Genomic DNA, 25,551 nt, shown 5'->3' on the forward strand with positions numbered 1-25,551 from the left:
CATGGTATGTGTGTGTGTGTGTGTGTGTGTGTATCACATTTTCTTTATCCACTCGTTGGTTGATGGGCATTTAGGCTGGTTCACAGTTTTGCAGTTATAAATTGTGCTGCTATAGACATGCATGTGCAAGTGTCTTTTTCATATAATGACATCTTTTCCTCCAGGAAGATAACCAGTAGTGGGATTGCTGGATCAAATGATAGTTCTACTTTTAGTTCTTTAAGAAATCTTCATACTGTTTTCCATAATGATTGTACTAGTCTACATCCCCACCAGCAGTGTAAAACTGTTCCGTTTTCACCACATCCATGCCAACATCTGGTATTTTTTAAATATGGCCATTCTTGCAGTAGTAAGGTGGTATCTCATTGTGGTTTTGATTTGCATTTCCCTGATCATTACTGATGTAGAGCATTTTTTCATATGTTTGTTGGTCTTTTCCATATCTTCTTTTGAGAATTATCTATTCATATCCTTAGCCCACCTTTTGATGGGATTACTTGTTTTCTTCTTGCTGATTTGTTTGCATTCCCTGTAGATTTTGGATATTAGTCCTTTGTCGAATGTATAGACTGCAAAGATTTTCTCCCACTCTGTGGGTTGTCTGTTTACTCTGCTGATTATTTCTTTTGCTATGCAGAAGCTTTTTAGTTTAATTAAGTTCCATCTATTTATCTTTGTTTTTGTTGCATTTGCTTTTGGGTTCTTGGTCATGAGGTCTTTGCCTAAGCCAATGTCTAGAAGTGTTTTTCCAATGTTATCTTCTAGAATTTTTATGGTTTCAGGTCTTAGATTGAAGTCTTTGATCCATCTTGAGTGGATTTTTATATACGATGAGAGATGAGGATCCAGTTTCATTCTTCTACATGTGGCTTGCCGATTATCCCAGAACCATTTGTTGAATAGGGTGTCCTTTCCCCACTTTATGTTGTTGTTCGCTTTGTCAAAGATCAGTTGACTGTAAGTATTTGGCTTTATTTCTGGGTTCTCTGTTCTGCTCCTTTGGTCTATATGAGGCCTACCTAACTTTTTAATTCCAATTTGGATGCCCTTTCTTTTTCCTCTTGTCTGATTGCTCTAAGTAGGACTTCCAAAACTATGTTGACTAGAAGTGGTGGAAATGGGCATCCTTGTCTTGTTTCAGTTCTCAAGGGGAGTGCTTTCAACTTTTCCCCATTCAGTATAATGTTTGCTGTTGATTTGTCATACACAGTTTTTATTACCTTAAGGTATGTCCCTTCTGTGCTAATTTTGCTGAGAGTTTTAATCATAAATGAGTGCTGGATTTTGTCAGATGCTTTTTCTCCATCTATTGAGATGATCATGTGATTTTTGTTTTTAATTCTGTTTATGTGATATATCACAGTTTTTTTTTTTTCTAAGATGGAGTCTCACTCTGTCACCCAGGCTGGAGTGCAGTGGCATGATCTTGGCTCACTGCAACCTCTGCCTCCCAGGTTCAAGCTATTCTCCTGCCTCAGCCTCTGGAGTAGCTGGGACTACAGGTGTGCACCACAATGCCCAGCTAATTTTTTTGTATATGTTTTTTGTAGTGACAGGGTTTCGCCATGTTGGCCAGGCTGGTCTTGAACTCCTGACCTCATGATCCACCCTCTCAGCCTCTCAAAGTGCTGGGATTACAGGCGTGAGCCTCCACACCCAGCCTGTATCACATTTATTGACTTGCAGATGTTAAACCATCCCTGCATCCTGGTATGAAAACCACTTGATTATGGTGTATGATCCATTTGATATGCTCTTAGATATTGTTAGCTAGTATTTTGTGGAAGATTTTTGCATCTATGTTCATCAGGGATATTGGTCTGTAGTTTTCTTTTTTTGTTATGTCCTTTCTGGGTTTTGGTAAATCCCAGAATGATTTAGGGAGGATTCCATCTTTCTCTATCTTTTGGAATACTGTCAATAGGACTGGTACCAATTCTTTGAATGTCTGATAGAATTCAGCTGTGAGGCCATCTGGTCCTGGACATTTTTTTGTTGGTAACTTTTTAATTACCCTTTCAATTTCGCTGCTTGTTATTGGTCTGTTTAGAGTTTCTATTTATTCCTAATTTAATCTAGAAGGGTTGTATATTTCTTGGAATTTATCCATCTCCTCTACATTTTCTAGTTTGTCCACATAACGGTGTTCATAACAGTCTTGAATGATCTTTTGTATTTCCGCGGTATCAGTTGTAATAGCTCCCATTTCGTTTCTAATTGAGCTCATTTGGATCTTCTCTCTTCCTTTCTTGGTTAGTCTCACAGTCTATCAATTTTGTTTATCTTTCAAATAACCAGCTTTTTGTTTCATTTCTCTTTTGTATTTTTTTGTTTTGATTTCATTTGGTTCTGCTCTGATCTTTGTTACTTATTTTTTCTGTTAGGTTTGGGTTGGTTTTTCTTTGTTTCTCTAGTTCCTTCAGGTGTGACTTTAGATTGCCTATTTATGCTCTTTCAGACTTTTTGATGTAAGCATTTAATGCTAGGAACTTTCCTCATAGCACTGCTTTTGCTGTGTCCCAGAGGTTTTGACAAGCTGTGTCACTACTATTGTTCAGTTCAAAGAATTTTTTAATTTCCATCTTGATTTCATTGTTGACCTAAAGATCATTCAGGGGCAGATTCTTGAATTTCCAAGTATTTGTATAGTTTTGAGGGTTCCTTTTGGAGTTAATTTCCAATTTTATTTCACTGTGGTCTGAGAGGGTACTTGATATCATTTTGATTTTCTTAAATTAACATTGAGACTTGTTTTGTGGTGTATCCTATGGTCTGTCTTGGAGAATGTTCCATGTGCTGATGAGTAGAATGTATATTCTGCAGTTTTGGGGTAGAATGTTCTGTAAATATTTGTTAAGTCCATTTGTTCTGGGTATAGTTTAAATCCATTGTTTCCTTGTTGACTTTCTGTCTTGATGACCTCTCTAGTGCTGTCAGTGAAGTATTGAAGTCCCCCACTATTATTGTGTTGCCATCTATCTCATTTCTTAGGTCTAGTAATAATTATTTTATAAATTTGGGAGCTCCAGTGTTAGGTGCATATATATTTAGGATTATGATATTTTCTTGTTGGATGGATCTTTTTATCATTACATAATGTCTCCCTTTGTCTTTTTCAACTGTTGTTGTTTTAGAGTCTGTTTTGTCTGATATAAGAATAGCTACTCCTGCTCACTTTTGGTTTCCATTTTCATGGGGTATCTTTTTCCACCCCATTACCTTACGTGAGTTCTTATGCATTAGGTGAATCTCTTGAAGAGAGCAGATACTTGGTGGGTGGATTTTTATCCATTCTGCCATTCTGTATTTTTTAAGTGGAGCATTTAGGTCATTTACATTCAACATAAGTACTGAGATGTGAGGTACTGTTTTATTCATCGTGCTAGTTGTTGCCTGAACATCTTGGGTTTTTTCTTTGTGTTAGTGTTTAATAGGCCCTGTGAGATTTACGCTTTAACGAGGTTCTATTTTGGTGTATTTCGAGGTTTTGTTTCAGGATTTAGATCTCCTTTTAGCATTTCTTGTGGTGCTGACTTGGTAGTGATGAATTCTCTCAACATTTGTTTGTCTGAAAGACGACCTTATCTCTCCTTCATTTATGAAGCTCAGTTTTGCTGGATACAAAATTCTTGGCTGAAATATACTGTGTTTGAGGAGGCTAAGGATATACCCTAATCCCTTCTGGCTTATAGGGTTTCTGCTGAGAAATCTGCTGTTAATCTGATAGGTTTTCCTTTATAGGTTACCTGATGCTTTCGCCTCACAGCTCTTGAGATTCTTTCCTTTCTTCTTGACTTTATATAACCTGATGACTATGTGACTGGGTAATGATCTTTTTGTGATGAATTTACCAGGTGTTTTTTGAGCTTCTTGTATTTGGATGTTTAGTTCTCTGGTGAGGCCAGGCAAGGTTTCCTCAATTATGTTTCCCAAACTTTTAGATTTATCTTCTTCCTCAGGAACACCAATTATTCTTGGGTTTGGTTAACATAATCACAAATTTCTTGGAGGCTTTGTTCATTTTTTTTTCTTTGTCTTTTTTGGATTAGGTTACTTCGAAAGCCTTGTCTTCAAGCTCTGACATTCTTTTTCCTACTCATTCAATATTATTGTTGAAACTTTCTGGTGCATTTTGTATTTCTCTAAGCGTGTCTTTCACTTCCAGAAGTTGTGATTGTTTTTTCTTTACAATATCTATTTCTCTGTAGCATTTTTCATCCATATCCTGTATTGTTTTTTAAATTTGTTTAAATTGGTTTTCCCCTCTCTCTGGTATCTCCTTGAGTAACTTAATTATCAACCTTCTAAATTCTTTATCTGGCAATTCAGAGATTTTTTTTTTTTATTGGTTTGAATCAATTGCTACGAAGCTAGTGTGGTCTCTTAGGGGTGTTGTAAAACCTCATCTTGTCATATTTTCTGATTCCTTCTCATTTGGGTAGACTATTTCAGTGGAAAAATCTGGAACTCAAGGGCTTCTATTTAGATTCTTTTGTCCCATGGGGTGGTCCCTTGATGTGGTACACTGCCTCTTCCCCTAGGGATGAGGCTTGCTGCGAGCCAGACTGCAGTGACTGGTATTGCTCTTCTGAGTCTAGCCACCGAGTACGGCTACCAGGCTCCAAGCTGGTGCTGGGGAATGTCTACAAAGAGTCCTGTGATGCGATCCATCTTCAGGTCTCCCAGGCGTGGATACCAGCACCTGCCCTGTTGGAGGTGGCAGGGGAGTGAAATAGACTCTGTGAGAGTCCTTGGTTGTAGATATGTTTAGTGTGCTGGCTTTCTCAAATGCTGGTTATGCTAGCAGTGACATTGTCACGTGGACAGATTTAGGACCACTGGTTAGCCAGGATGTTGCAGGGCACACGGAATTAGCTGTTGTTTTCCTCTTCCTTGGAGCAGCGTTATTCTGTCATTGAGTTGCTGCAACGTCCTGAGTTGGTCAGACTACAGGCAGAAGGTGGTGCTTTCAAGAGAGCACCAGCTGTGATAGAAGAGGGGGGATATAAGCTTGCCCTAAGTTGACCAAGATAAGTGTTCAGGTTTCTCAAGTAATGGGCGGGGTCATAAAGCTCCCAAAAGTTTATGTCTTTCATGATCCACTACTGGGTATAGAGAAATATTATCAAGTCAGGGCAGGGTTAGGCAGATCTGAGCTCAGACTCCCCTTGGGTGGGGCTTGCTGCAGCCACTGTGGGGGTGTGGGAGGGGTGGTTCTCCGGTTAAATTCCAAAGGGGATTATGGCTGCCTCTGTCGCCAGGAAAGTGAGGGAAAGCCAGTAGCAATAGGCCCCACCCAGCTTTTACCCAGTTGGTGAGGCCTGTCTCACTCCCACTGTGCCATCTAACACCACTGAGTTTGTCTCCAGGCAGCCTGCACATGGGACTCAGACCTAGCCCCAGGTTATAAGTTTCCCAGCTGAGAAAGCAAGCAGGGCTTTCAGGTTACACCCCTCCCCATCTGCCCACATTGTCCCCCATGACTCCTCCTCTCCTTTCTGCCGCAGTTCCTGCTTGCCCCCACATTCTGCTCAAGAGAGTTTGTGCCCAGTCAAAATTATTGTAAAAATCACAATTACTTTTGCGTAGTATCTAAACATTTTTTAATATAGTATAATAATATGAATTTGACCAGCTCAAGAAACTTCTAATGATTTTAACTGTTTAATCCAAATAACCATTTATTTCAAAGGACTCATCACAATTATACTTATTTAATATCTTACTTGTTTAATGTAGTAGACAATGAGCTCCATGAAAACAAGGTATACATCTCTCTCATCACTAAAACCCCAGAGCCTAATGTGGTGTCTCTTTGATAGTGGGAGATCAAATGTATTTTTTCAAATGAAAGAAATTTAATGAAGAACTGTTCATTCCATGCCAGATTTGGCTGAATTAGAACTGGTCCCTGCATTCAAGAAGCTCACAGTCTGCTGAGGGAGACCAACATGTAATCAATAAACAATAGTACAATATAATAAGTGCTGTGCCAGAAATATAAACAAATACCATAGAAACATAAGGGAAGAAGTGATTAATTCTGCTTAAAGGTAGAAAATATTAAGAAGTTTTTGACCAAGTAATAAATACTCATTTCCTTGGGATGGATGTTTATACTAAGAAATAATGTCTATATCACATTCTATTAACTTGATTAGTTCCACAGTTCAATAAAACATATTCTATATTGAAAAATTTTTTTAGATATTACTACATTATTTCAGGACATCTTGAAAGGGCTTATTCCTAAAATAATCTTTTAGAATTTTTTTATAGTCTATATATATATATATATAAATTCCCTGAAAGTAGTTCAACAACAAAAAGTGAAATTCAAGGCTATAATATTAATAATACTAGTTTGCTTGCTATAGGAAAACCTAGATGAGAAAGCCTATTGCTTTTTTGCCAGCTACCACATATTAGTTACAGTCATCATCACCAAATTTTCACTTATTATGTACTTAACAGAAATCACCAGGTCCTTTCACGCTCCCAACAATAGCTTTGGGGTTTCACTATCTCACTATATAGGGAAATCTCATATGCACTCAAAATAAAAGATTTTTTTCCTATATTAGCTACAGCACAAATAATAGCATCCTTCATTTAGAAACAACCAGCCTCATACTCATCTAAAGCACATAAATTTAGTTAAATGGTGCCATCTGGTGACATAAATCTTGCAGTAAATATAAAAGTCCAGAGTCAGAGTCCAGAATGATACCCAACCCTCTTGATGGCATCCAACCCAAAGTGTCTAATTTAACTTAAGAAATACTTGATCCTGCCTGACATGAAACACACAACTAATCACACTCAGTATATGGCCATTTAACAAAGGGAATTATAACAATTGTTTGAGCCACATTTTATGCTCACCACTCTTGTTTCTCAACTCTTTGGAAGAGACTTGTATCTAACAGGATGCCCTATACAACTCCTAGAAGACATTTTAAAAGCATAAATATCAAGGACATTTTGAATCCCTGTTCCAGGCAGATCCATTTCCTCACTCTCCTTTGAACGTACATCAATGTGTATAATTTTCAACACTTCAAAATGTCACTTCCTTAAGAAAGCTGTCGACCAGGTGTGGTGGCTCACGCCTGTAATCCCAGCGCTTTGGGAGGCCAAGGCAGGCAAATCACAAGCTCAGGAGTTCAAGACCAGCCTGGTCAACATGGTGAAACCCTGTCTCTGCTAAAAAAAATACAAAAATTAGCTGGGCGTGGTGGCACATGCCTGTAGTCCCAGTTACACAGGAGGCTGAGGCAGAAGAATCCCTTGAACGGGAGGTGGAGGTTGCAGTGAGCCAAAGATCAAGCCACTGCACTCCAGCCTGGGTGACAGAGCTAGACTTCGTCTCAAAAAAAGGAGAAAGCTGTCCCTGTTTCTACTGTTAAGGTTAAGCCTCTCATTCATAGCAAACTCTACTTCTTCTTTGTATATAAACTCTTTGACGAAATTTTGTTTAATGCTTGTCTCCCCAGTGTGAATCGTAGTGTTTGGCAAAGTGTTCAATAAATATCCTGTGAACGAATTAATGTGTGAATGGATGGTGAAAACATCCTTCTCTACTCTCTCTTCTAATGCAAATCCTATTAGTAACAAGGCTCAGCTCAAATTTACATTTTATATAAAACCTTCTCTAGCAACAATGTACAATAAGCCCATGCTTCTCCTATGCCATTTTAGTCTAGCCCCAAAAATTTAGTCCTCCACTATATGATGTCTTGTACTGTTTTTCATGTACATAAATATTACTTTCTTAATTGACCTTAAGCTCCTTAAGTGTAGGCATTTGGTCTTAATAGCATCCATCTGCATAAGTCTATGTAAATAAGTAAACACTTCATAAATACTTTGATAACTATTATTACTCAATTGCAATAACTAAAACACTTGTACTCTTTTTATTTAAATAAGTATTGTAAACAAATAAGTAGAAACATAATAGACCTTAGCAACTAAGAATTTCACCTTCACTGTTTTGAACAGTCAAGACTTATTTAAAGATCCATGATATGTAATTTGTTTGTTTCAACTGAAGCACATGCTTTGAGATTGTGAGTGGCAGCAAGCATTACCTAGGAAATGCCTCTCTCACATGGGCCAGCAACAACATATCAATGTAGCTTTATCCATAGAGATACTTATTGTAACAGAATTCTATCCATAGAATAATTATTGTAACATAAGTAGAAACTATCTTGTAACATAAATAGAAACTATCATTAATTATCCAAAGAGAAAAAAATCCCTTAAATGTTTTAGATATTCTATTGTAAGGCCGGGTGTGGTGCCTCATGCCTGTAACCCCAGCACTTTGGAATGCCAAGGTGGGAGGATCACTTGAGCCCAGGAGTTCAACACCAGCCTGGGCAAAATGGTGAAGTCTCCTTTCCACAAAAAAAAATACAAAAATTAGCCAGGCATGACTGCGCATACCAGTAGTCCCAGGTACCAGGGAGGCTGAGGTGGGAGGATTGCTTGACCCCAGAAAGTGGAGGTTGCAGTGAGCTGAGACTGCACCACTGCACTCTAGCTTGGGCAACAGACAAGACTGAGAAAAAAGAAAGAAAAGAAAAAAAAAGAAAAGAAAAGAAAAAAGAAGGAAGGAAGGAAGGACGGAAGGAAAGAAACGAGGGAGGGAGGGAGGGAGGGAGGGAGGGAAGGAAGGAAAATAAAAAGAAAATTAAAAATACAAAGATATGCTACTATATTTTAAAAAGAAAATTGGACAGCATAATGATAATTGTGAGTTTATGGATTACAAAGTACTCAAGATATGTCCCAGAATGATAATGGCTCATTATAGTTGTTAAAGATTAAATCAGATCCTATAAAACACAAGAAGGAAAAAATGCCACTGTCATATTCTCCCAAGTTTAGTAATAATATTCACACACTGTTAATATATTACTTTCCCTGAATGGCCAAATACCTAACCATTTAGAACATAGGTTTTCAAATTTTAACATGCCTCAGAATCACCTGAAAGGATTAGTAAAGTACCATTTGCTGAGCCCTACTTCCAGAGTTTCTTATTCAGTCAGTAGGTCTAGGGTGAGAACCAAGAATTTGCAATTCTAACCAAGTTCACAGGTGACTAGTGCTGTGGTCCAAGAACCACATCTTGAGAATCTCTGTTTTTGAAGATTACAGCCAGGTTGTTTCACCATTAATCTTTAAATGGGTTAACAAAAAAAGATATAAATAAACTAAAAGAATAATAAATACAGCCAAGTTGCTCCAAATTCACACAACTGTAGGGGCCTTCACACCCACTATTTAAATAATCCTTCACTTCCTTATGATCAGATGGCAAAAAATACACATTATGATTAATAATTAAGACCAAAATAGCCATGATATATTCAAAGAGATGTTATTTTGAAATAAAATTATTACATGAGAATTACTATTAGGAAAATATGTAGGGTTTTTTTTACTCAAACTAAAACTCTTATACATATTTATTTTATAGACCTTACCATCATTATAATTGAATAATAATTAATTGTGTGTTTAATGTCTCTTTTCCCCTACTTGTCCATAAGGGTATTGACTGTCCTCTATAGCTTACTGTTATATCCCTATTGCATAGCACAATGTCCAACACATAACTGGTATTTTTAAAAGAAGTGTTGATAAATGAATAAAAATTTATTAAAAGTCTATTATAATTATTAAAGATCCACATTATGGGGATATAAAAAGGGGCAGAAGTATATTCGATTTACCATAAGGCAATGTGATAAATACTTTTTAGTAATATGAACAAAATGCTATGAGATACAATGAAAGGGCTAGTTAAAGCTGCCAGCAAGTAGGAATGTGTTAGAAGGCTTCAACAAAGAGATGATAAATCTCAATATGTAATACATCTGCTGTATCACCCCTATTGCTAGTAATCTCAAAAATCCACAAGGTTCTCTGTTAAGATTTATGGAAATGAAATGTACTCTATTCTAACACAAAGTCTAACATGTAAGGTTTAACTGCCTCCATTAAACAAGATAAGCCCTTTTCTAAGATTTTGCCACTGGTAGAGTCTTTTTAAAGTATCATTTACCGCTTGTTCTCCTCTAATTTCCCTCTAATTCCTCTCCCAAAAATTCCCCCTCACACACTGGGAAGAAATATAAGGCAATAAGTTAGATAAACAAGGCTAATATGATTTTAGAAGGGGTTGAAATCTGTGAAATATATCTATAGTTATTTCCATACTTTATAAGTAATGACTAAAGAATAACACATAATTTTCAATAAGTTACAAAAAACATTTGTGTTACATATCTAAAATTTAACTAACCCATAATATTATTTATTTAAAGTCTTCAAAAACAATTATGGTGGTAATATGGTTGTTTAAAAATTAAAAGTCAATTTAGAAGTACAAAAATAATTTTTAAAAATGATTCAAGGCTGGGCGCGGTGGTGCATGCCTGTAATCCCAGCACTTTTGGAAGCCAAGGCCGGCAGATCACAAGGTCAGGAGTTTGAGACCAGTCTGACCAACATGGTTAAAGCCCGTCTCTACCAAAAATAAAAAAATTAGCCAGGAGTGGTGGTGCACACCTGTAATCCCAGCTACTCAGAAGGCTGAGGCAGGAGAATCACTTGAACCAGGAGGCAGAAGTTGCAGTGAGCCGATATCGCACCACTGCACTCCAGCCTGGGCGACAGAGTGAGACTCTGTCTCAAAAAAAAAAAAAAAAAAAAAAAAGATTAATCTTGCTTCTTTATCACCTAACTGAAGAACTGAAGAATAAATAACCTAATAAAAGTGCCTTGAAAATCTTAATGTTTTATATATTCTAAATAAAAGAGATTTACACATTCTAAATTAATTTGTAAAATATCACAGAATTCCAATTCCATCTAAATGTGCAGCTTCTAGTATATTGCCATTTTAGGTTTGTTTTGTTTTGGTACATTAATGAACACTGATTATTATTATTTTATTTAGCTATTCTAAACAAAGAGACATAAATTAATCATAAAATATTATGGAATTCCAATTCTCTTATATTCAAATTCTGGAAAGTGTTGATGCTGTAATCATCTTAAAACTTTATTCATTTGGATAAATGTTTCCTTAGTATTACCACAAGATGTCACCCTAAGCCTAGCATCTAAATGTGCAGCATCTAGATACTGCTGTTTCAGGTTTTTTTTTATTTTTTGCATTTGGTTTGGGCACACTAATGAACACCAATTGCTGTCTTTCAAAAAATTAAAGTGACTTTTTCTACTCTCAGTTATTGGCAAATAAAAAATCAAAACAAATAATACAGGGACTCTAGAAGAAAGGAGGAAGAAAGTTAATCAAACAGTTCATTCTCCATGCTTATCAGGTATCTTGTTACTTACCATAAAAGCAATGTATCTAACCATTGAATTTTATATGATTTTACTTTATTTTTAAAAATATTAAAAATTAATAAATGTTACTTTTATAATCAAAGTTATGTTACAAAATACCAGTCACAGTTATGTACACAGAATTCCTCAAAGAATATACCATTTAAAACATGCTAGTATTTTTTTAAGTATATGATGAAGGACCACAAAAGGAAGACATTATTCATTTTATGGTGATGCTTTTCAGCTGGCGGCAGTGGCTCAAGCCTATAATCCAAATACTTTGGGAGGTTGAGGTGGGAGGATCACTTGAGCCCAGGAGTTCAAGACCAGCCTGGGAAACATAGCGAGACCCCATCGCTACTAAGAATTGAAAAATAAGGGCCAGGTGCAGTGGTAGACGCATGTAATCCCAGCACTTTGGGAGGCCGAGGTGGGTGGATCATGAGGTCAGGAAATCAAGACCATCCTGGTCAACATGGTGAAATCCCATCTCTACAAAAAATACAAAAAATTAGCCAGGTGTGGCAGCACGCACCTGTAATCCCAGCTACTCAGGAGGCTGAGGAAGGAGAACTGCTTGAACTGGGAGGCAGAGGCTGCAGTGAGCCCAGATTGTGCCATTGCACTCCAGCCTGAGCGACAGAGCGAGACTCCATCTCAAAAATAAATAAAACAAAATAAAATAGAGTGATGATTTTCATCTGTAGAGAGAGGGACTGGTTTCCTTGTCACATGTAAATATTACAGCATGTTCTGCAGTAATGGTATTTTATTATCCATTTGTGTTTTCTACATTATGATTCCCTTCTATTTCTACAGCTAATGAGAGTCGTGCGAGGTACTATTTCAATGTGTTGGCGATGTATTGGCCAGAACAATGGGTGAAACCACTATCTTGCACTACTTGTAACAGGAAAAAAAGGGTAGGATGGGGTGGGGGAGTTGGTTCAAACAGAATGCAAATTATAGACCATAACAATGCCCTATATTTCAATGGCTCCCTACCTATCCTTTACAAAGATATAAATCTTCTCTAGGATGCACAAGTCTACATGGCTTTTCTTCTTTTGTGTCCTTAAAGAAAACGCACAGTGAGACTGCTCAAACATTCAATAATAATAGATTACTAATCAGTACATAGGTGCCCACACTGAATTCAATAGAAAATTATGTTTTGTTGTATAATGTTGCTCTATTGTTTGCACTCTGGTTTATCCTAAAATGACTTTTAAAGAACAGCTGAAGTAAATCTATCCATTCAAAGCTGGGCACTGGGATTACTTACATTACAGCTTTTTACAGATTATTGTTGCCTCTAATTTTACTAGAGAAATTCAAACTACATTATTGGCGTTAAGCCAAGATATTTATCATTCACTTAAAATAATGGCAAAATACAATTCTTTGTCACTCATTTGTCTTTGTATTCCCTGGGTAATGGTGTTACATTATCAAATGATTATATTATTAAAAATATAGTAGAGTTATCTAAATTATCCAACAATACCCTTTCTAAATCAAGTTCTCAAAAATGCAAATTCTCAAAAGACTTAGCCAGTCTTAAGTAAACACATCATACAAATCTGTTAAGATACATTGCCATTTAGTTAATGACCTTTTACTAATTATCAACTATTAATAAATATTAATTTGTATCAAAAATTTGATGTTTAAAAATGTTCTCAAAAATATTATCTTTGTTGAATATAAGGTTTATTCAAATTCTGTAGGACTCCATTTAGAGTTTTTATTTAATACCAGCTAAGATGATTACAGTTATGTCATTAATTCTTGCTAGCCACAATAAAATATTTTTTAAAAGTTAATCCACAGGCAAAATAATCCTGTAAAGCTTTACACTCCTATTTTTATTCAACAGACCGATTTTCAAATTTTCAAAATTGAATAATTTTTAAAATTACATTCAAACTATAAAGTTGGAGTTTTTATCAAAAAGTACAGATATTTATAATAAAAACAAAGTATTTTCATAATTAAGCCTTATAAGTTCCTATTTTTTTATTTTATATCAATAATAACCAGCATGAAAAAGCAATGAAAATATCTAGGAGACTCAGTTATTTCTTTAAAATTATTTAAAATCAGTTATTTATTTAAATCCGGCAAAATATATTGTATAATTGAGTGGGTTTTTCATTGTTTAGTTAGTTGGTTGTTTTTTTGGGAAAAGTATTTGTTTATTTATATATTTTGTTAATTTATTTTACTTCCTAAAATATAAAAAAGAATTAAAAGCTATTTGCACAAATATAAGAGATGTATATAAAAAATATATATAAACCATATCCTTAATTTTCTTTACAATCTTTAATAAATAGGAGAATAAACATAAGTTTAAACATTATATGGTTAGCTTCATGACAAATTGCTAAGAATTCCAAAGCACTGAGATTTTCATCAATAAACTTTTCAATTCTGGATCATAAACTTTCCTAAGACAAGCAAGAAAGATGAAAAGATGTTTTTATTTTTGTTTTAAGAAGAGAGTAAAAGTGTAACTTTGATTCTGAGTAGAATGTGAACCACCATTTTTATGTTACACAATTCCTTCCCTGAAGGAAGACAACTTCCTTCTTTAGCATATTTGTCCTCAATGTTTTATAACACACTACTCAGGGTTTTCTTCTGTGTAAACTTTTCTTCCTTTATGAAACATTCTTTCAATATTTATATCTTTCAATAACCTCTTTTTATTTATATTTTCAAACAATTCCTTTCTAGGTTAACCTTATATAAGAAAAAGGAAAACAAAAAACAAAATAAAACAAAACAAATCTTCCCTTCCAGTATTAAAGAAAATTATCCCAGTTTGAAACTTGGTTAACATCAGGTTCTTTGACCACATTATTCAAACTATCAAGCCCAATTCTGACCATTAAAATCATGAATAACTTTCATAATACATACCTAGCAAAGCTTGGAATAAGCTGCTCTTAAAGATACCCATCACCTTTTTAACCGCATTTTTCAACAGCTGCTCCTCTGGTTTCCTTAATTTTTTGCAGTATTCTTCCAGTAATGATAAAGCTCGGTCAGTATCTGAAAAACATGATATTATTATTATATCTTACGGTCTTAGCAAAATAGAAAGCTAACATTAAACTATTCTATAATTGTGTTCCTAACTTAATGACATGAAATAACTTAATAAAATAATCATCATTTCTATAAACTACCATATGAAATTAATAATTATACTCAATGGTCAATTTCAACAATCCAGTTTTATTTCTATAGTCTTGTCTTCCAAAAGAATCCCTAACTGTAAAACAAAACAAAGAATTCAATCCTGGCCACGATGTTCAAGTTAGATATAATTCTCTCTTGTCAGAGACACTGACCTTAAAATTGATGACTTCCTGCAAAATAATATCCAACTTCCTTAACATGACCTTTGAGGCCTCCCTCCCATGATCAAATATTTTCAGCCTTATTTCCCACTATATAGTCCACACTCTCCAAACACACATACAGTGCCTAAGTCATACTGGATTACTCACTTTTCCCTTCCATTTTCCTCTACACACATGCATGTGCAGACACCCACACACATACACACACACATGCACATGCACACTTGCTCCCTTCCCCACCTCTCTCTTTCTCTCTCTTTCTCTCTCTCTCTCTCTACTTTTTCTCACCTCTGTACTTTTCTTTGCTCCTACTGTTCTCTGTGTTGGTATTTCTTTCCCTACACCACTGTATATATCCCCTAGAATCAGTGTGCTATCTTGAAAACGGGTTCTTGTCAGGCAAATCTGGGTATGACCCAGATCTTACTTACCAGCTGTGTGTGTCCTTTAACAAGTTCCTTAACCTCTCTGAGCTTCAGTTTCCTCACAGGTGTTATGATTACACAATATATGCACAATCCCTAGCACAATGTCCAGCACACAGAAAATAATCAAGTAAGTCAACTGAACACCTACTTTCTCTTCATTCAGATCTAACTCAAATGCTCTCTCTTCCATAAAGCCATCTCTGATGGTTAAAATTAATCACCATTCCGTCTTCTTCTAAACCACTTTGCCTATACGAATTTGTCGGCAGTCTTAACCCATATCTTATTATTTTATGACTTCTTGAATAATGTCTTCATCCTTCACAAGACAAAACATCCTTGAAAAAGTCACTAGAGTTATACAACCTTTGTGTTTAGGTGATAATTGTCTTTGAATTTAAAAGCCCTCCTTCCCTTCCAATCTATCACTTTCAAAAAAGCCTAAATACCAATTATAATAACAATAGCTTGTATTTATTTTGTATTTCCTCCTTTCTCTTGAACCTTCCAACTCTTCTTCCTCATGGCCATTCTCAGCTGATGGTATTACTTCCTATTACATGGAAAATCAGAAGGCAGATTCCACAAGCTCCTAACATAACATCTACTGACTTACCTGTAACTGTACCCACATAGTCTGCCTTCCCTTATATTACTATGAATAAAGAATTTGTGTTTCTAAGGTCAACTCCTCTCTTGAGCACTGGAATCTATCCTCTCTTGCTTACTCAAGGAAATTGTTCCATTATCAACTGTTTTCTTTTCCACTCAATCATCCCATCATTACTAAATCCAGCGGTCAATCATCAATCATCTCATTTGGCCCATAAGCATCATTTGATATTGTCACACTCATGAAAACACTTTTTTCACTAGGCTTCCACACAGGTGTGCTGGTAAATATTTAAAAACTACTTCAGATAAAAAAGAAAACATGGGCACCTACACGCACATGAGTTTGTTATAATTTTACTGACACAAGGATGTATAGCAACCAGTCTACAAATAATAATAAGATATACAACCTTTAATTGTAAATTCCATTAGTCAGTTCTCAATAATATTTTTTTTGGTTTTTACCAAATTCTTGTATTTGTAGCCAACTTAGGGTTATAACTGATGAATGAGTAGTTCCAACATATATGTGGTTTGATTATGTTGTCATATTAATTAATAAAATGAAAATAAAACAACAAAGATAGTTTTTGTGAAAACCTCACTCAATTATGTTATTTGTTTGCTGAATCAGATAATAATTTTTGAATACTGGACAAATATTTCCTCAATTTCTGTACTAATATCAGTGTAACAGCAACGGACACAAAATGCTTTTAACTTGCGCTTAATTTATTAATATTTACATTATCACTTTCTTATCAGCAAAACAATAAATCAAGCCCAAATTTGTAGCATTTGCAATTTCCAAAGTCTAAATATTCCCACCATGGCCAATTTCAAGGTACCAATATGATGTCTCTGAACATGGATCTGAGAAAAGATGCACAGCAGCATACCATTATGTAGCTTATCCACCGCACAAATACAATCAATGTAAATAACTCAAGAGCAGAGATGGTATGAAAGTGAAAAATAATTAAGAATTGATGACTGTTGAGTATTTATTACTTTTTAATATAATTTAGTTAAGTTTATGTGTAATTATTTTTGTTAGTGATGGGGTCTCCCTACGTTGCCCAAGTTAGTCTTGAACTCCTGACCTCAAGCAATCCTCCTGCCTTGACCTCCCAAAGTGCTGGGATTACAGGCATGAGCCACCATGCCTGGCCCATAGTTTATGCATAATTTTTAAGTGGTGGAGTTTAACTTTTTTTTTTTTTTGAGATGGAGTCTCACTTTGTTGCCCAGGCTGGAGTGCAGTGGCGTGATCTCGGCTCACTGCAACCTCTGCCTCCTGGGTTCAAGCAATTCTCCTGCCTCAGCCTCCTGAGTAGCTGGGACTACAGGTGCGTGCAACCACACCCGCTAATTTGTGTATTTTTAGTATAGACAGGGTTTCACCACGTTGGCCAGGATGGTCTTGATCTCTTGACCTTGTGATCCACCCACCTTGGCCTCCCAAAGCACTGGGATTACATGTGTGAGCCACCGTGCCCGGCTTTAACATTTTTGAAATGGCTGTATTTTCTTGCAAATTTGCTGAAAATTTAATGATAAGCTCTTGCAAGCTGACATGAGCCGTCTCCAGCACACCATTATTTCCAGGGCAGCACTCTCTCCCAGATTGTTTTCCCACTTCATGGATGCCCTTTCTCAATCACATTTATTAGTTCCCCCTAATTTCTCAATGAGAGCTTAAGATGTTTAGAATACCTCTAAACATGGTAAGACTTCTTTAATCTTATTCCCTGGATAATCTTACCCAGTTTCCTTGATAATCTTATCTAATTCCCTAGTTTTAAATATTATCAGCACCCTCAAGACTTCCGAATGTATATCTGTAGCTCAGAACTTTCCTCTGAATTCCAGACTCATATCCAACTGAATGCTCAACATTTCCATTTGGATGTCTAATGAGCATCTCAAACTTCACTTGTCAAAACTGAACTCCAGATCTTATCCACCCACCCTCAATCTGCTTCTCCTCCAATGTATCTCCATCTTTCATCCTTCCAATTATTCAGACCCAAATTCCTGAAGTCAGCATTCATTCTTTTCTCTAATTCTCTACATCTATCCATCAGTAAATCCTGTGGGCTCCAACATCAAATTATATGCAGAATCCCATCACTTCTCCCTAACTCCAGTGCCACCACCCTGACACAACCCATCATCATCTATCCCCTACATTACTGCAATGTTCTACTAGTTTACATGCTGTCACCTTTGCCCTCCTACAGTCTTTTCTCTTTTTTTCTTTTTTCTTTCTGTCTTTGTTTGTTTGTTTTGTTTTTTTGTTTTCTTTTAAGCAGGGTCTCTCTCTGTCACCCAGATGGGAGTGTAGTGGGGCAATCACTGCACATTTCAGCATCAGCCTCCCAGGCTCAAGTGATCCTCCCGAATCATTTTTTGAATTTTGATTTTTTTGTAGAGATGAGGTCTCACTATGTTGCCCAGGCTGGCCTACAGTCTTTTCTAAACACAATAGCCAAAAATATCCTTTCAAGTCATCAACTAGATTATGTCATTCCTCAACTCAAACCCTCCAGTGTCTCCCCATCCCACTCAGAGCAAAGGTCCACCTCTCTGACTTCAGCTCTTAGACCTCTCCTCTCGCTCAATCTACTCCAACCACAGTATGCTGTTTCTCAAATATATCAAGAACTCTCCTATATCATGGCCTCTATACTTGTGATTCTGCCTATAACACTCTTCTCTCAGGTATCCATAAAGCTTGCTCCTTCACTTCTTTTATATCTCTGCTCATACATCATCTTAGTAGTAAGGCCTTCCCTAATACTCCTATATAACATAGCAAACTTCAAGCTTATCCCCTTGAAAGAAATGAGAATTTCAATTGGGCAATAAGAGATGGAGGAGGACATTGCGTAACTACTCCTCTTCTATCCAGTAAGATTAGAAATATAGAAATAAATGTGGATGAACAGAGAGCTCACTCCAATTTATATTAACAAAGAATGGTGATATAAATGTGTGCTAATATATTTGCATAAACTTTAATTTTTAAAAATGATTTCACACTTTACTTGCGTAATGTTTTAACAACTCCGAATCAAGGACAAATATTTTAATCCCCATTTTGTCAATAATTAAACAATCAGCAGTTTCCCCAAAATGATGGTGGCTCACTTTCTAACCCATCCCTACCCACTATTTACAAATATAAATAGTTACTTTACTTACCACTGTAGGTGATCAACAATACAATAATTATACTATAACTCTCTCTCTACTTATATGTATCTGTGGGCTCTAATCACGTGATTACCTCTAGTGCCCAAAGCTTTAGTCTTTTTCATTTCCTCATTAAAGTCTGCCGACATTTTTCGGGAAACCTTCTAAGTGCTGAGCACTTTTTTCTTTTCTCTCTCTCTTTTTTTTAATACAATTATAACTAAAGCCTTTTTTTTTTAAGCTTCTGTGGCATTGTTGTAGGTATTACCCTAGTCGTTTATTCTTTTAAAGGGCAATTCTTGGCCAGGCACGGTGGCTCACACCTATAATTCCAGCACTTTGGGTGGCCGAGGTGGAAGGATGGCTCGAACTCAACCAGGAGTTCGAGACCAGCCTGGGCAACACAGCAAAACCCTTTCTCTACAACAAAATTTTAAAATTAGCCAGGTGTGGTGGTGCACGTCTGCACTCCCAGCTACTCAGAAGGCTGAGATGGGAGGATCATTTAAGCCCAGGAGTTCGAGGCTTCAGTGGGCCACCATCCTGCTACTGCACTCCAGCCTGGGCTACAGAGTGAGACCCTGTCTCTAAATAAATAAGTAAAATACCCTGTCTCTAAGTAAATAAGTAAAATTAAGAGCAATTCTCAAAAATGTATTAACAATATTCCCACAATCACATCTACAAATATAATTAGATAAGTAAGGGGAATTTCACTCACTCATTTAGCATATATTTATTCAATAACTATAAAGGGAAAATACTGTATTGATTCAAAACAGCTAGATGTTTTCTAAACCAGCAGAGCTTACTATGCCTCTCATCTCTGTAGGATAAAAATTTGACACATAAAAAATGCTAAAATATTTTTAAAAGGTTGTATATAATCAAGTCTCTAAGTTAGGCTTTCACACACCAGCATCTAGGGCTGGAACTGTGGCTGCCCTTTTATGCTTCTTTTGATTATTGAGAATGATCATCACCTGGAGTCAATTCTATTATGCTCTTCAACTCTCTACTCAAATCCTTATTTCTGGTTAATGAAAGTTTGAAGGTAATCTAAAAATGACAAATAAACAAATGAGACAAATGGCAAAGATCTTTTCATACAAATTAAAAATCCCTAACCTAATCTCCATAAATTGAATAAAGTGGAAAGTTGAGATAATTATCCAAGCAAGTCAAGATTCATATTTTAATTGATGTTCAAATAACCAAGTGGAGAATTTTTCACCTAAATTGCCTCAATTCTCCTGTTTTCTTCATTAAACTCTACCTTCATATGACTCCTGAGTCTACAGGAAAAAAAAAAAAAAAGCTAAATTTGGATTAATTGAGGGCAGGCACAGGAGGAAATGGGGGGGAAGGGAGAATCACTTTTTAAAATAAGAAATTTTTGCATGAAATATGCAACCAAGGGATAGTGAATGTTACATAATTAGAACTGTAGGTAATCATGTGTCTGTTAATTAAGGTTCAACTCTATATTGCACATGGTTTAAGAATAGCATCACCAGAAAGTTATAAATAATTTGGGACAGGTAATTTAAATTTGAAACAGTGATTGGCAATAGTGCTAACAAATGAACTTTTAGAGAAAAGAAAATGATGATACATAAAATCATTTGCCATGGCTTAAAAAATGAAGAATTACAGAACATACAGTGGTATCATTAGGAAAACTCAGATCAAAGTATAATAGAGAAAAAGTGAATTTAACAGGCAAATTTTGGAAAGTAAAGCATTTAGAATAGTGAAATTATTTTACATAAATCTATTCAACATTTTTACAGTTTAAAAAGAACTTTTAAATGCATTATCTTATCTGATTCTCACCACTGGGAAGTCATACCTATTTTACATGAAACTGAAACTCAGAGTGGCTTGTCCAAGATCACAGAGCTACTAAATAACAGATTTGGAGCTTAATCCAAAAGCTTTTGATTCCAAGTATAGTGTTCTCTCCACAATACCACCCTTAATCCTCCAGAAATGGAATTGAGCATATTTTCATGGAAAAAATAAAAGAAAACTGGACCAATCAGACATAAATCGTATCACTGAATTTTAGAATCTAGGGTTAAATGTTGAATCACAAATGTTCACATTTAGTCTTTTAATTTGTATTTGTAACATATAAGTAAAAATGGTCCTACCTTTATAAGTCTGGTAAATAGAGAAAAAGGTTATTTCAGCCATTAATCAAGTATTCATTGACTATCTTACTATATCCAGACACTGGGAACACAGTACTGAACAAAATAGGCAATAGTCTACCCTCACAGAGATTTTAGTCTCAAAATAAAGATAATTAACTAGGAAATTCCAACAAAGTGAAAGATTAAAACAGAGTATAAGAATGCTATCACGGCCGGGAGTGGTGGCTCATGCCTGTAATACCAGCACTTTGGGATGCCAAGGCAGGCAGATCACCTGAGGTCAGGAGATCGAGACCAGCCTGACCAACATGGTGAAACCCCGTCTCTACTAAAAATGCAAAAATTAGCTGGGCATGGTTGCGGGTGCCTGTAATCCCAGCTACTTGGGAGGCTGAGGCAGGAAATCACTTGAACCCGGGAGGCGGAGGTTGCAGTGAGCTGAGATTGTGCCACTGCACTCCAGCATGGGTGACAGACAGAGATTCTGTCTCAAAGAAAAAAAAAAGAATGGTATCATAAGGTACCAGGTACCATGGGAATAGAGAATTAAGTTGATGGCATATGTACAATGTTAACAAGTTTGGCCTTATACCAAGGGTAGAATGACAAGTCATGGAAGATTTTTAACTGAAGAGGAATATGACCATTTTTTAGATTTAGAATGATTAACTATAGTATGATATGTATCCATTAAAACAAGCAATAACAATTAGACATTTTTCATATTTTAAATATATACAAAATTGAATGATCACAATTTTATCATTACTTATTAGACATTAGGACTAGAAAATGAAAGTGAGAGGTGAAGCCGGCTGGCTTCTGGGTCAGGTGGGGACTTGGAGAACTTTTCTGTCTAACTAAAGGATTGTAAATGCACCAATCAGTGCTCTGTGTCTAGCTAAAGGATTGTAAATGCACCAATCTGTGCTCTGTGTCTAGCTAAAGGTTTGTTAATGCACCAGTCAGCACTTGGTAAAAACGGATCAATCAGCACTCTGTAAAATGGACCAATCAGCACTCTATAAAATGGACCAAGCAGCTCTCTGTAAAATCGACCAATCAGCAGGATGTGGGTGGGGCCAAATAAGGGAATAAAAGCAGGCCACCCAAGCAGCAGCAGCAACCTGCTCAGGTCCCCTTCCACACTGTGGAAGCTTTGTTCTTTCGCTCTTCACAATAAATCTTGCTGCTGCTCACTCTTTGGGTCTGCGCCGCCTTTATGAGCTATAACACTCACTGCGAAGGTCTGCAGCTTCACTCCTGAAGTCAGCGAGACCATAAACCCACCAGGAGGAATGAAAAACTCCAGATGCGCCACCTTTAAGAGCTGTAACACACCGCAAAGGTCTGCAGCTTCACTCCTAAAGTCAGCAAGACCATGAACCCACCAGAAGGAAGAAACTCCAGACATATCCAAACATCAGAAGGAACAAACTCTGGACACACCATCTTTAAGAACTGTAACACTCACCACGAGGGTCCACGGCTTCATTCTTGAAGTCAGAGAGACAAAGAACCCACCAATTCTGGACACATTTTGGTGACCATGAAGGGACCATCACCTTTCTCCAAGCAGCGAGATTATCGCCTATCACCAAGTGGTGAGTACCACTGGACCACTTTCGCTTGCTATTCTGTCCTATTTTTCCTTAGAATTCAGGGGCTAAATACCAGACACCTATTGGCCAGTTAAAAGTGACAGCGCAGCCTAAAGACATGGGTGTCAGGCTTTCTGGGAAAGGGCTCTCTAACAAACCCCGACTCTTCGGAGTTGGGAGCATTGGTTTGCCTGGAACCAGCTTCTGCATTTCCTGTACTTCTGGGCTGAGCCAAGGGTCGACAGAGAGGAAAGTCATTCAACTCCAGGGTCCCGACAACAAGTCAGTTGACCCTGCAGCCATGAGCGAAACTCTCAAAGGCACGTCGCCCAAGCAAGACTCATCCATCTATCTTGACCCTTGCCCCCTGGGTCCTAACGCCTGCCAGATAAACTTCCTCTCGCCTGTCTTCTCCAAGGCTAGTCCCGCTTATAAAAACCACTCGCTGTCTCTGGTGCTTTTCTAGTTTCTTCTATAAGAATGATTTCTAGTATAAACTCCAGGACTCTGTTACCTTCTTTTGGCACCTGGGCTCACCAATCAAAAAGACAAAATTTTTGCCCAAAGCCCCATCATAGGGGAGACTATCTGGAATTTTAGGATCCCTCCTCAAACAAGCAGGCCTAACAAAGGCTATTCCTAAAGCTAGGATATGGGGAGCCTCAGAAATTGTACCCTTCCTATTCATATAAGTGAGGATAAAAGGCATCAGTCTTCCAATTCTGGAGATCCCTCCCCTCCCTCAGGGTATGGCCCTCCACTTAATTTTTGGGGCATAACATCTTTATAGGACAGGGGTAAAATCCCAACACTAACAGAAGAGTGCTTAGGACTCTAACAAGTTTTCGACAATGCTTCAGTAAAGGCGACTAAATTGGATTTTTCTCGGTCCTCTTTGTGGTCTAGGAGGACAGGCAAGGGTGCAGGTTTTCGAGAATGCATCAGTAAGGGCCACTAAATCCAACCTTCCTTGGTCCTCCTTGTGGTCTAGGAGGAAAACTAGTGTTTCTGCTGCTGTGGCGGTGAGCACAACTATTCTGATTAGCAGGGTCCAGGGACCGTTGTGGGTTCTTGGGCATGGGGAGAAACAAACCAAAACCATGGGTGGTTTTGTCTTTCAGATGGGAAACACTCAGGCATCAAAAGGCTCACCCTTGAAATGCATCCTAAGCCATTGGGACCAATTTGACCCAAAAACCCTGAAAAAGAGGTGGCTCATTTTTTTCTGCACTATGGTCTGGCCCCATTATTCTCTCTCTGATGGGGAAAAATGGCCACCTGAGGGAAGTATAAATTACAATACTATCCTGCAGTTTGACCTTTTCTGTAAGATGGAATGCAAATGGAGTGAAATACCTTATGTCCGTGCTTTCTTTTCATTGAAGGAGAATACACAACTATGCAAAGCTTGCAATTTACATCCCACAGGAGGATCTTTCAGCTTACCCTCATATCCTAGCCTCCCTACAGCTCCCCTTCCTATTAAGGATAAGCCTCCTCTAATCTCCCCGGCCCAGAAGAAAATAAGCAAAGAAATCTCCAAAGGACCACAAAACCCCCCAGGCTGTCAGTTTTGACCCCTTCAAGCTGTAGGGGGTGGGGAATTTGGCCCCACCCAGGTACATGACCCCTTCTCCCTCTCTGATTTAAAGCAGATCAAGGCAGACCTGGTGACGTTTTCAGATGGTCCTGATAGGTACATAGATGTCCTACAGGGTCTAGGGCAAACCTTCAATCTCTCTTGGAGAGATGTCATACTATTGTTAGCTCAAACCCTGGCCTTTAATGAAAAGAATGTGGCTTTAGCTGCAGCATGAGAGTTTGGAGATACCTGGTATCTCAGTCAAGTAAATTATAGAATGACAGCTGAGGAAAGGGACAAATTCCCTACTGGCCAGCAAGCCATCCCCAGTATGGATCCCCACTGGGACCCTGACTCAGATCATGGGGACTGGAGTCATAAACATCTGTTGACCTGTGTTCTAGAAGGACTAAGGAGAATTAGGAAAAAGCCCATGAATTACTCAATGATGTCCACCATAACTCAGGGAAAGGAAGAAAATCCTTCTGCCTTCCTCAAGTGGCTATGGGAGGCCTTAAGAAAATATACTCCCCTGTCACCCAACTCACTATGGGGTCAACTGATTCTAAAAGATACATTTATTACCCAATCAGCTGCAGATATCAGAAGAAAGCTCCAAAAGCAAGCCCTGGGCCCTGAACAAAATCTGGAGGCATTATTAAACCTGGCAACCTCAGTGTTCTATAATAGGGACCAAGAGGAACAGGCCCAAAAGGAAAAGTGAAATCAGAGAAAGACCACAGCCTTAGTCATGGCCCTCAGACAAACAAACTTTGGTGGTTCAAAGAGGTCAGAAAATGGAGCAGGCCAATCACTTGGTAGGGCTTGTTATCAGTGTGGTTTACAAGGACACTTTAAAAAAGATTGTCCAATGAGAAACAAGCTGCCCCCTAGTCCATGTCTGCTATGCTGAGGCAATCACTGGAAGGTGAACTGCCACAGAGTGCAGAGGTTCTCTGGGCCAGTAACCCCCAATAAGAAGACCCAACAACAGGACTGAGGGTGCCTGGGGCAAGCACCAGCTCATGTTATCACCCTCACTGAGCCCCAGGTACGTTTAACCATTGAGGGCCAGGAAATTGACTTCCTCCTGGACACTGGCGCGGCCTTCTCAGTGTTAATCTCCTGTCCCAGACGACTGTCCTCAAGGTCCATTACCATCCGGGGAATCCTGGGACAGTCTGTAACCATGTATTTCTCCCACCTCCTCATTTG

The 25,551-nt window shown here is 37.5% G+C and overlaps 1 protein-coding gene across 4 annotated transcripts in view; it reads right to left on the bottom strand.

Annotated features, from left to right (window-relative positions):
• The window catches only part of DLG2 (discs large MAGUK scaffold protein 2), a 2,193,106-nt gene that overhangs the window by 2,149,446 nt on the left and 18,109 nt on the right, over positions 1–25,551 (bottom strand). For all 4 annotated transcript variants that reach the window (XM_055355576.2, XM_055355573.2, XM_055355572.2 and 1 more), the window contains one exon: positions 14,308–14,439. In XM_055355576.2, coding sequence (XP_055211551.2) covers positions 14,308–14,439 — 132 coding nt within the window. The remainder of the gene's footprint in view (positions 1–14,307; positions 14,440–25,551) is intronic.

The sequence above is a fragment of the Gorilla gorilla genome, chromosome 9 (genome assembly GCF_029281585.2).
Source record: "Gorilla gorilla gorilla isolate KB3781 chromosome 9, NHGRI_mGorGor1-v2.1_pri, whole genome shotgun sequence".
NCBI lineage: Eukaryota > Metazoa > Chordata > Mammalia > Primates > Hominidae > Gorilla > Gorilla gorilla.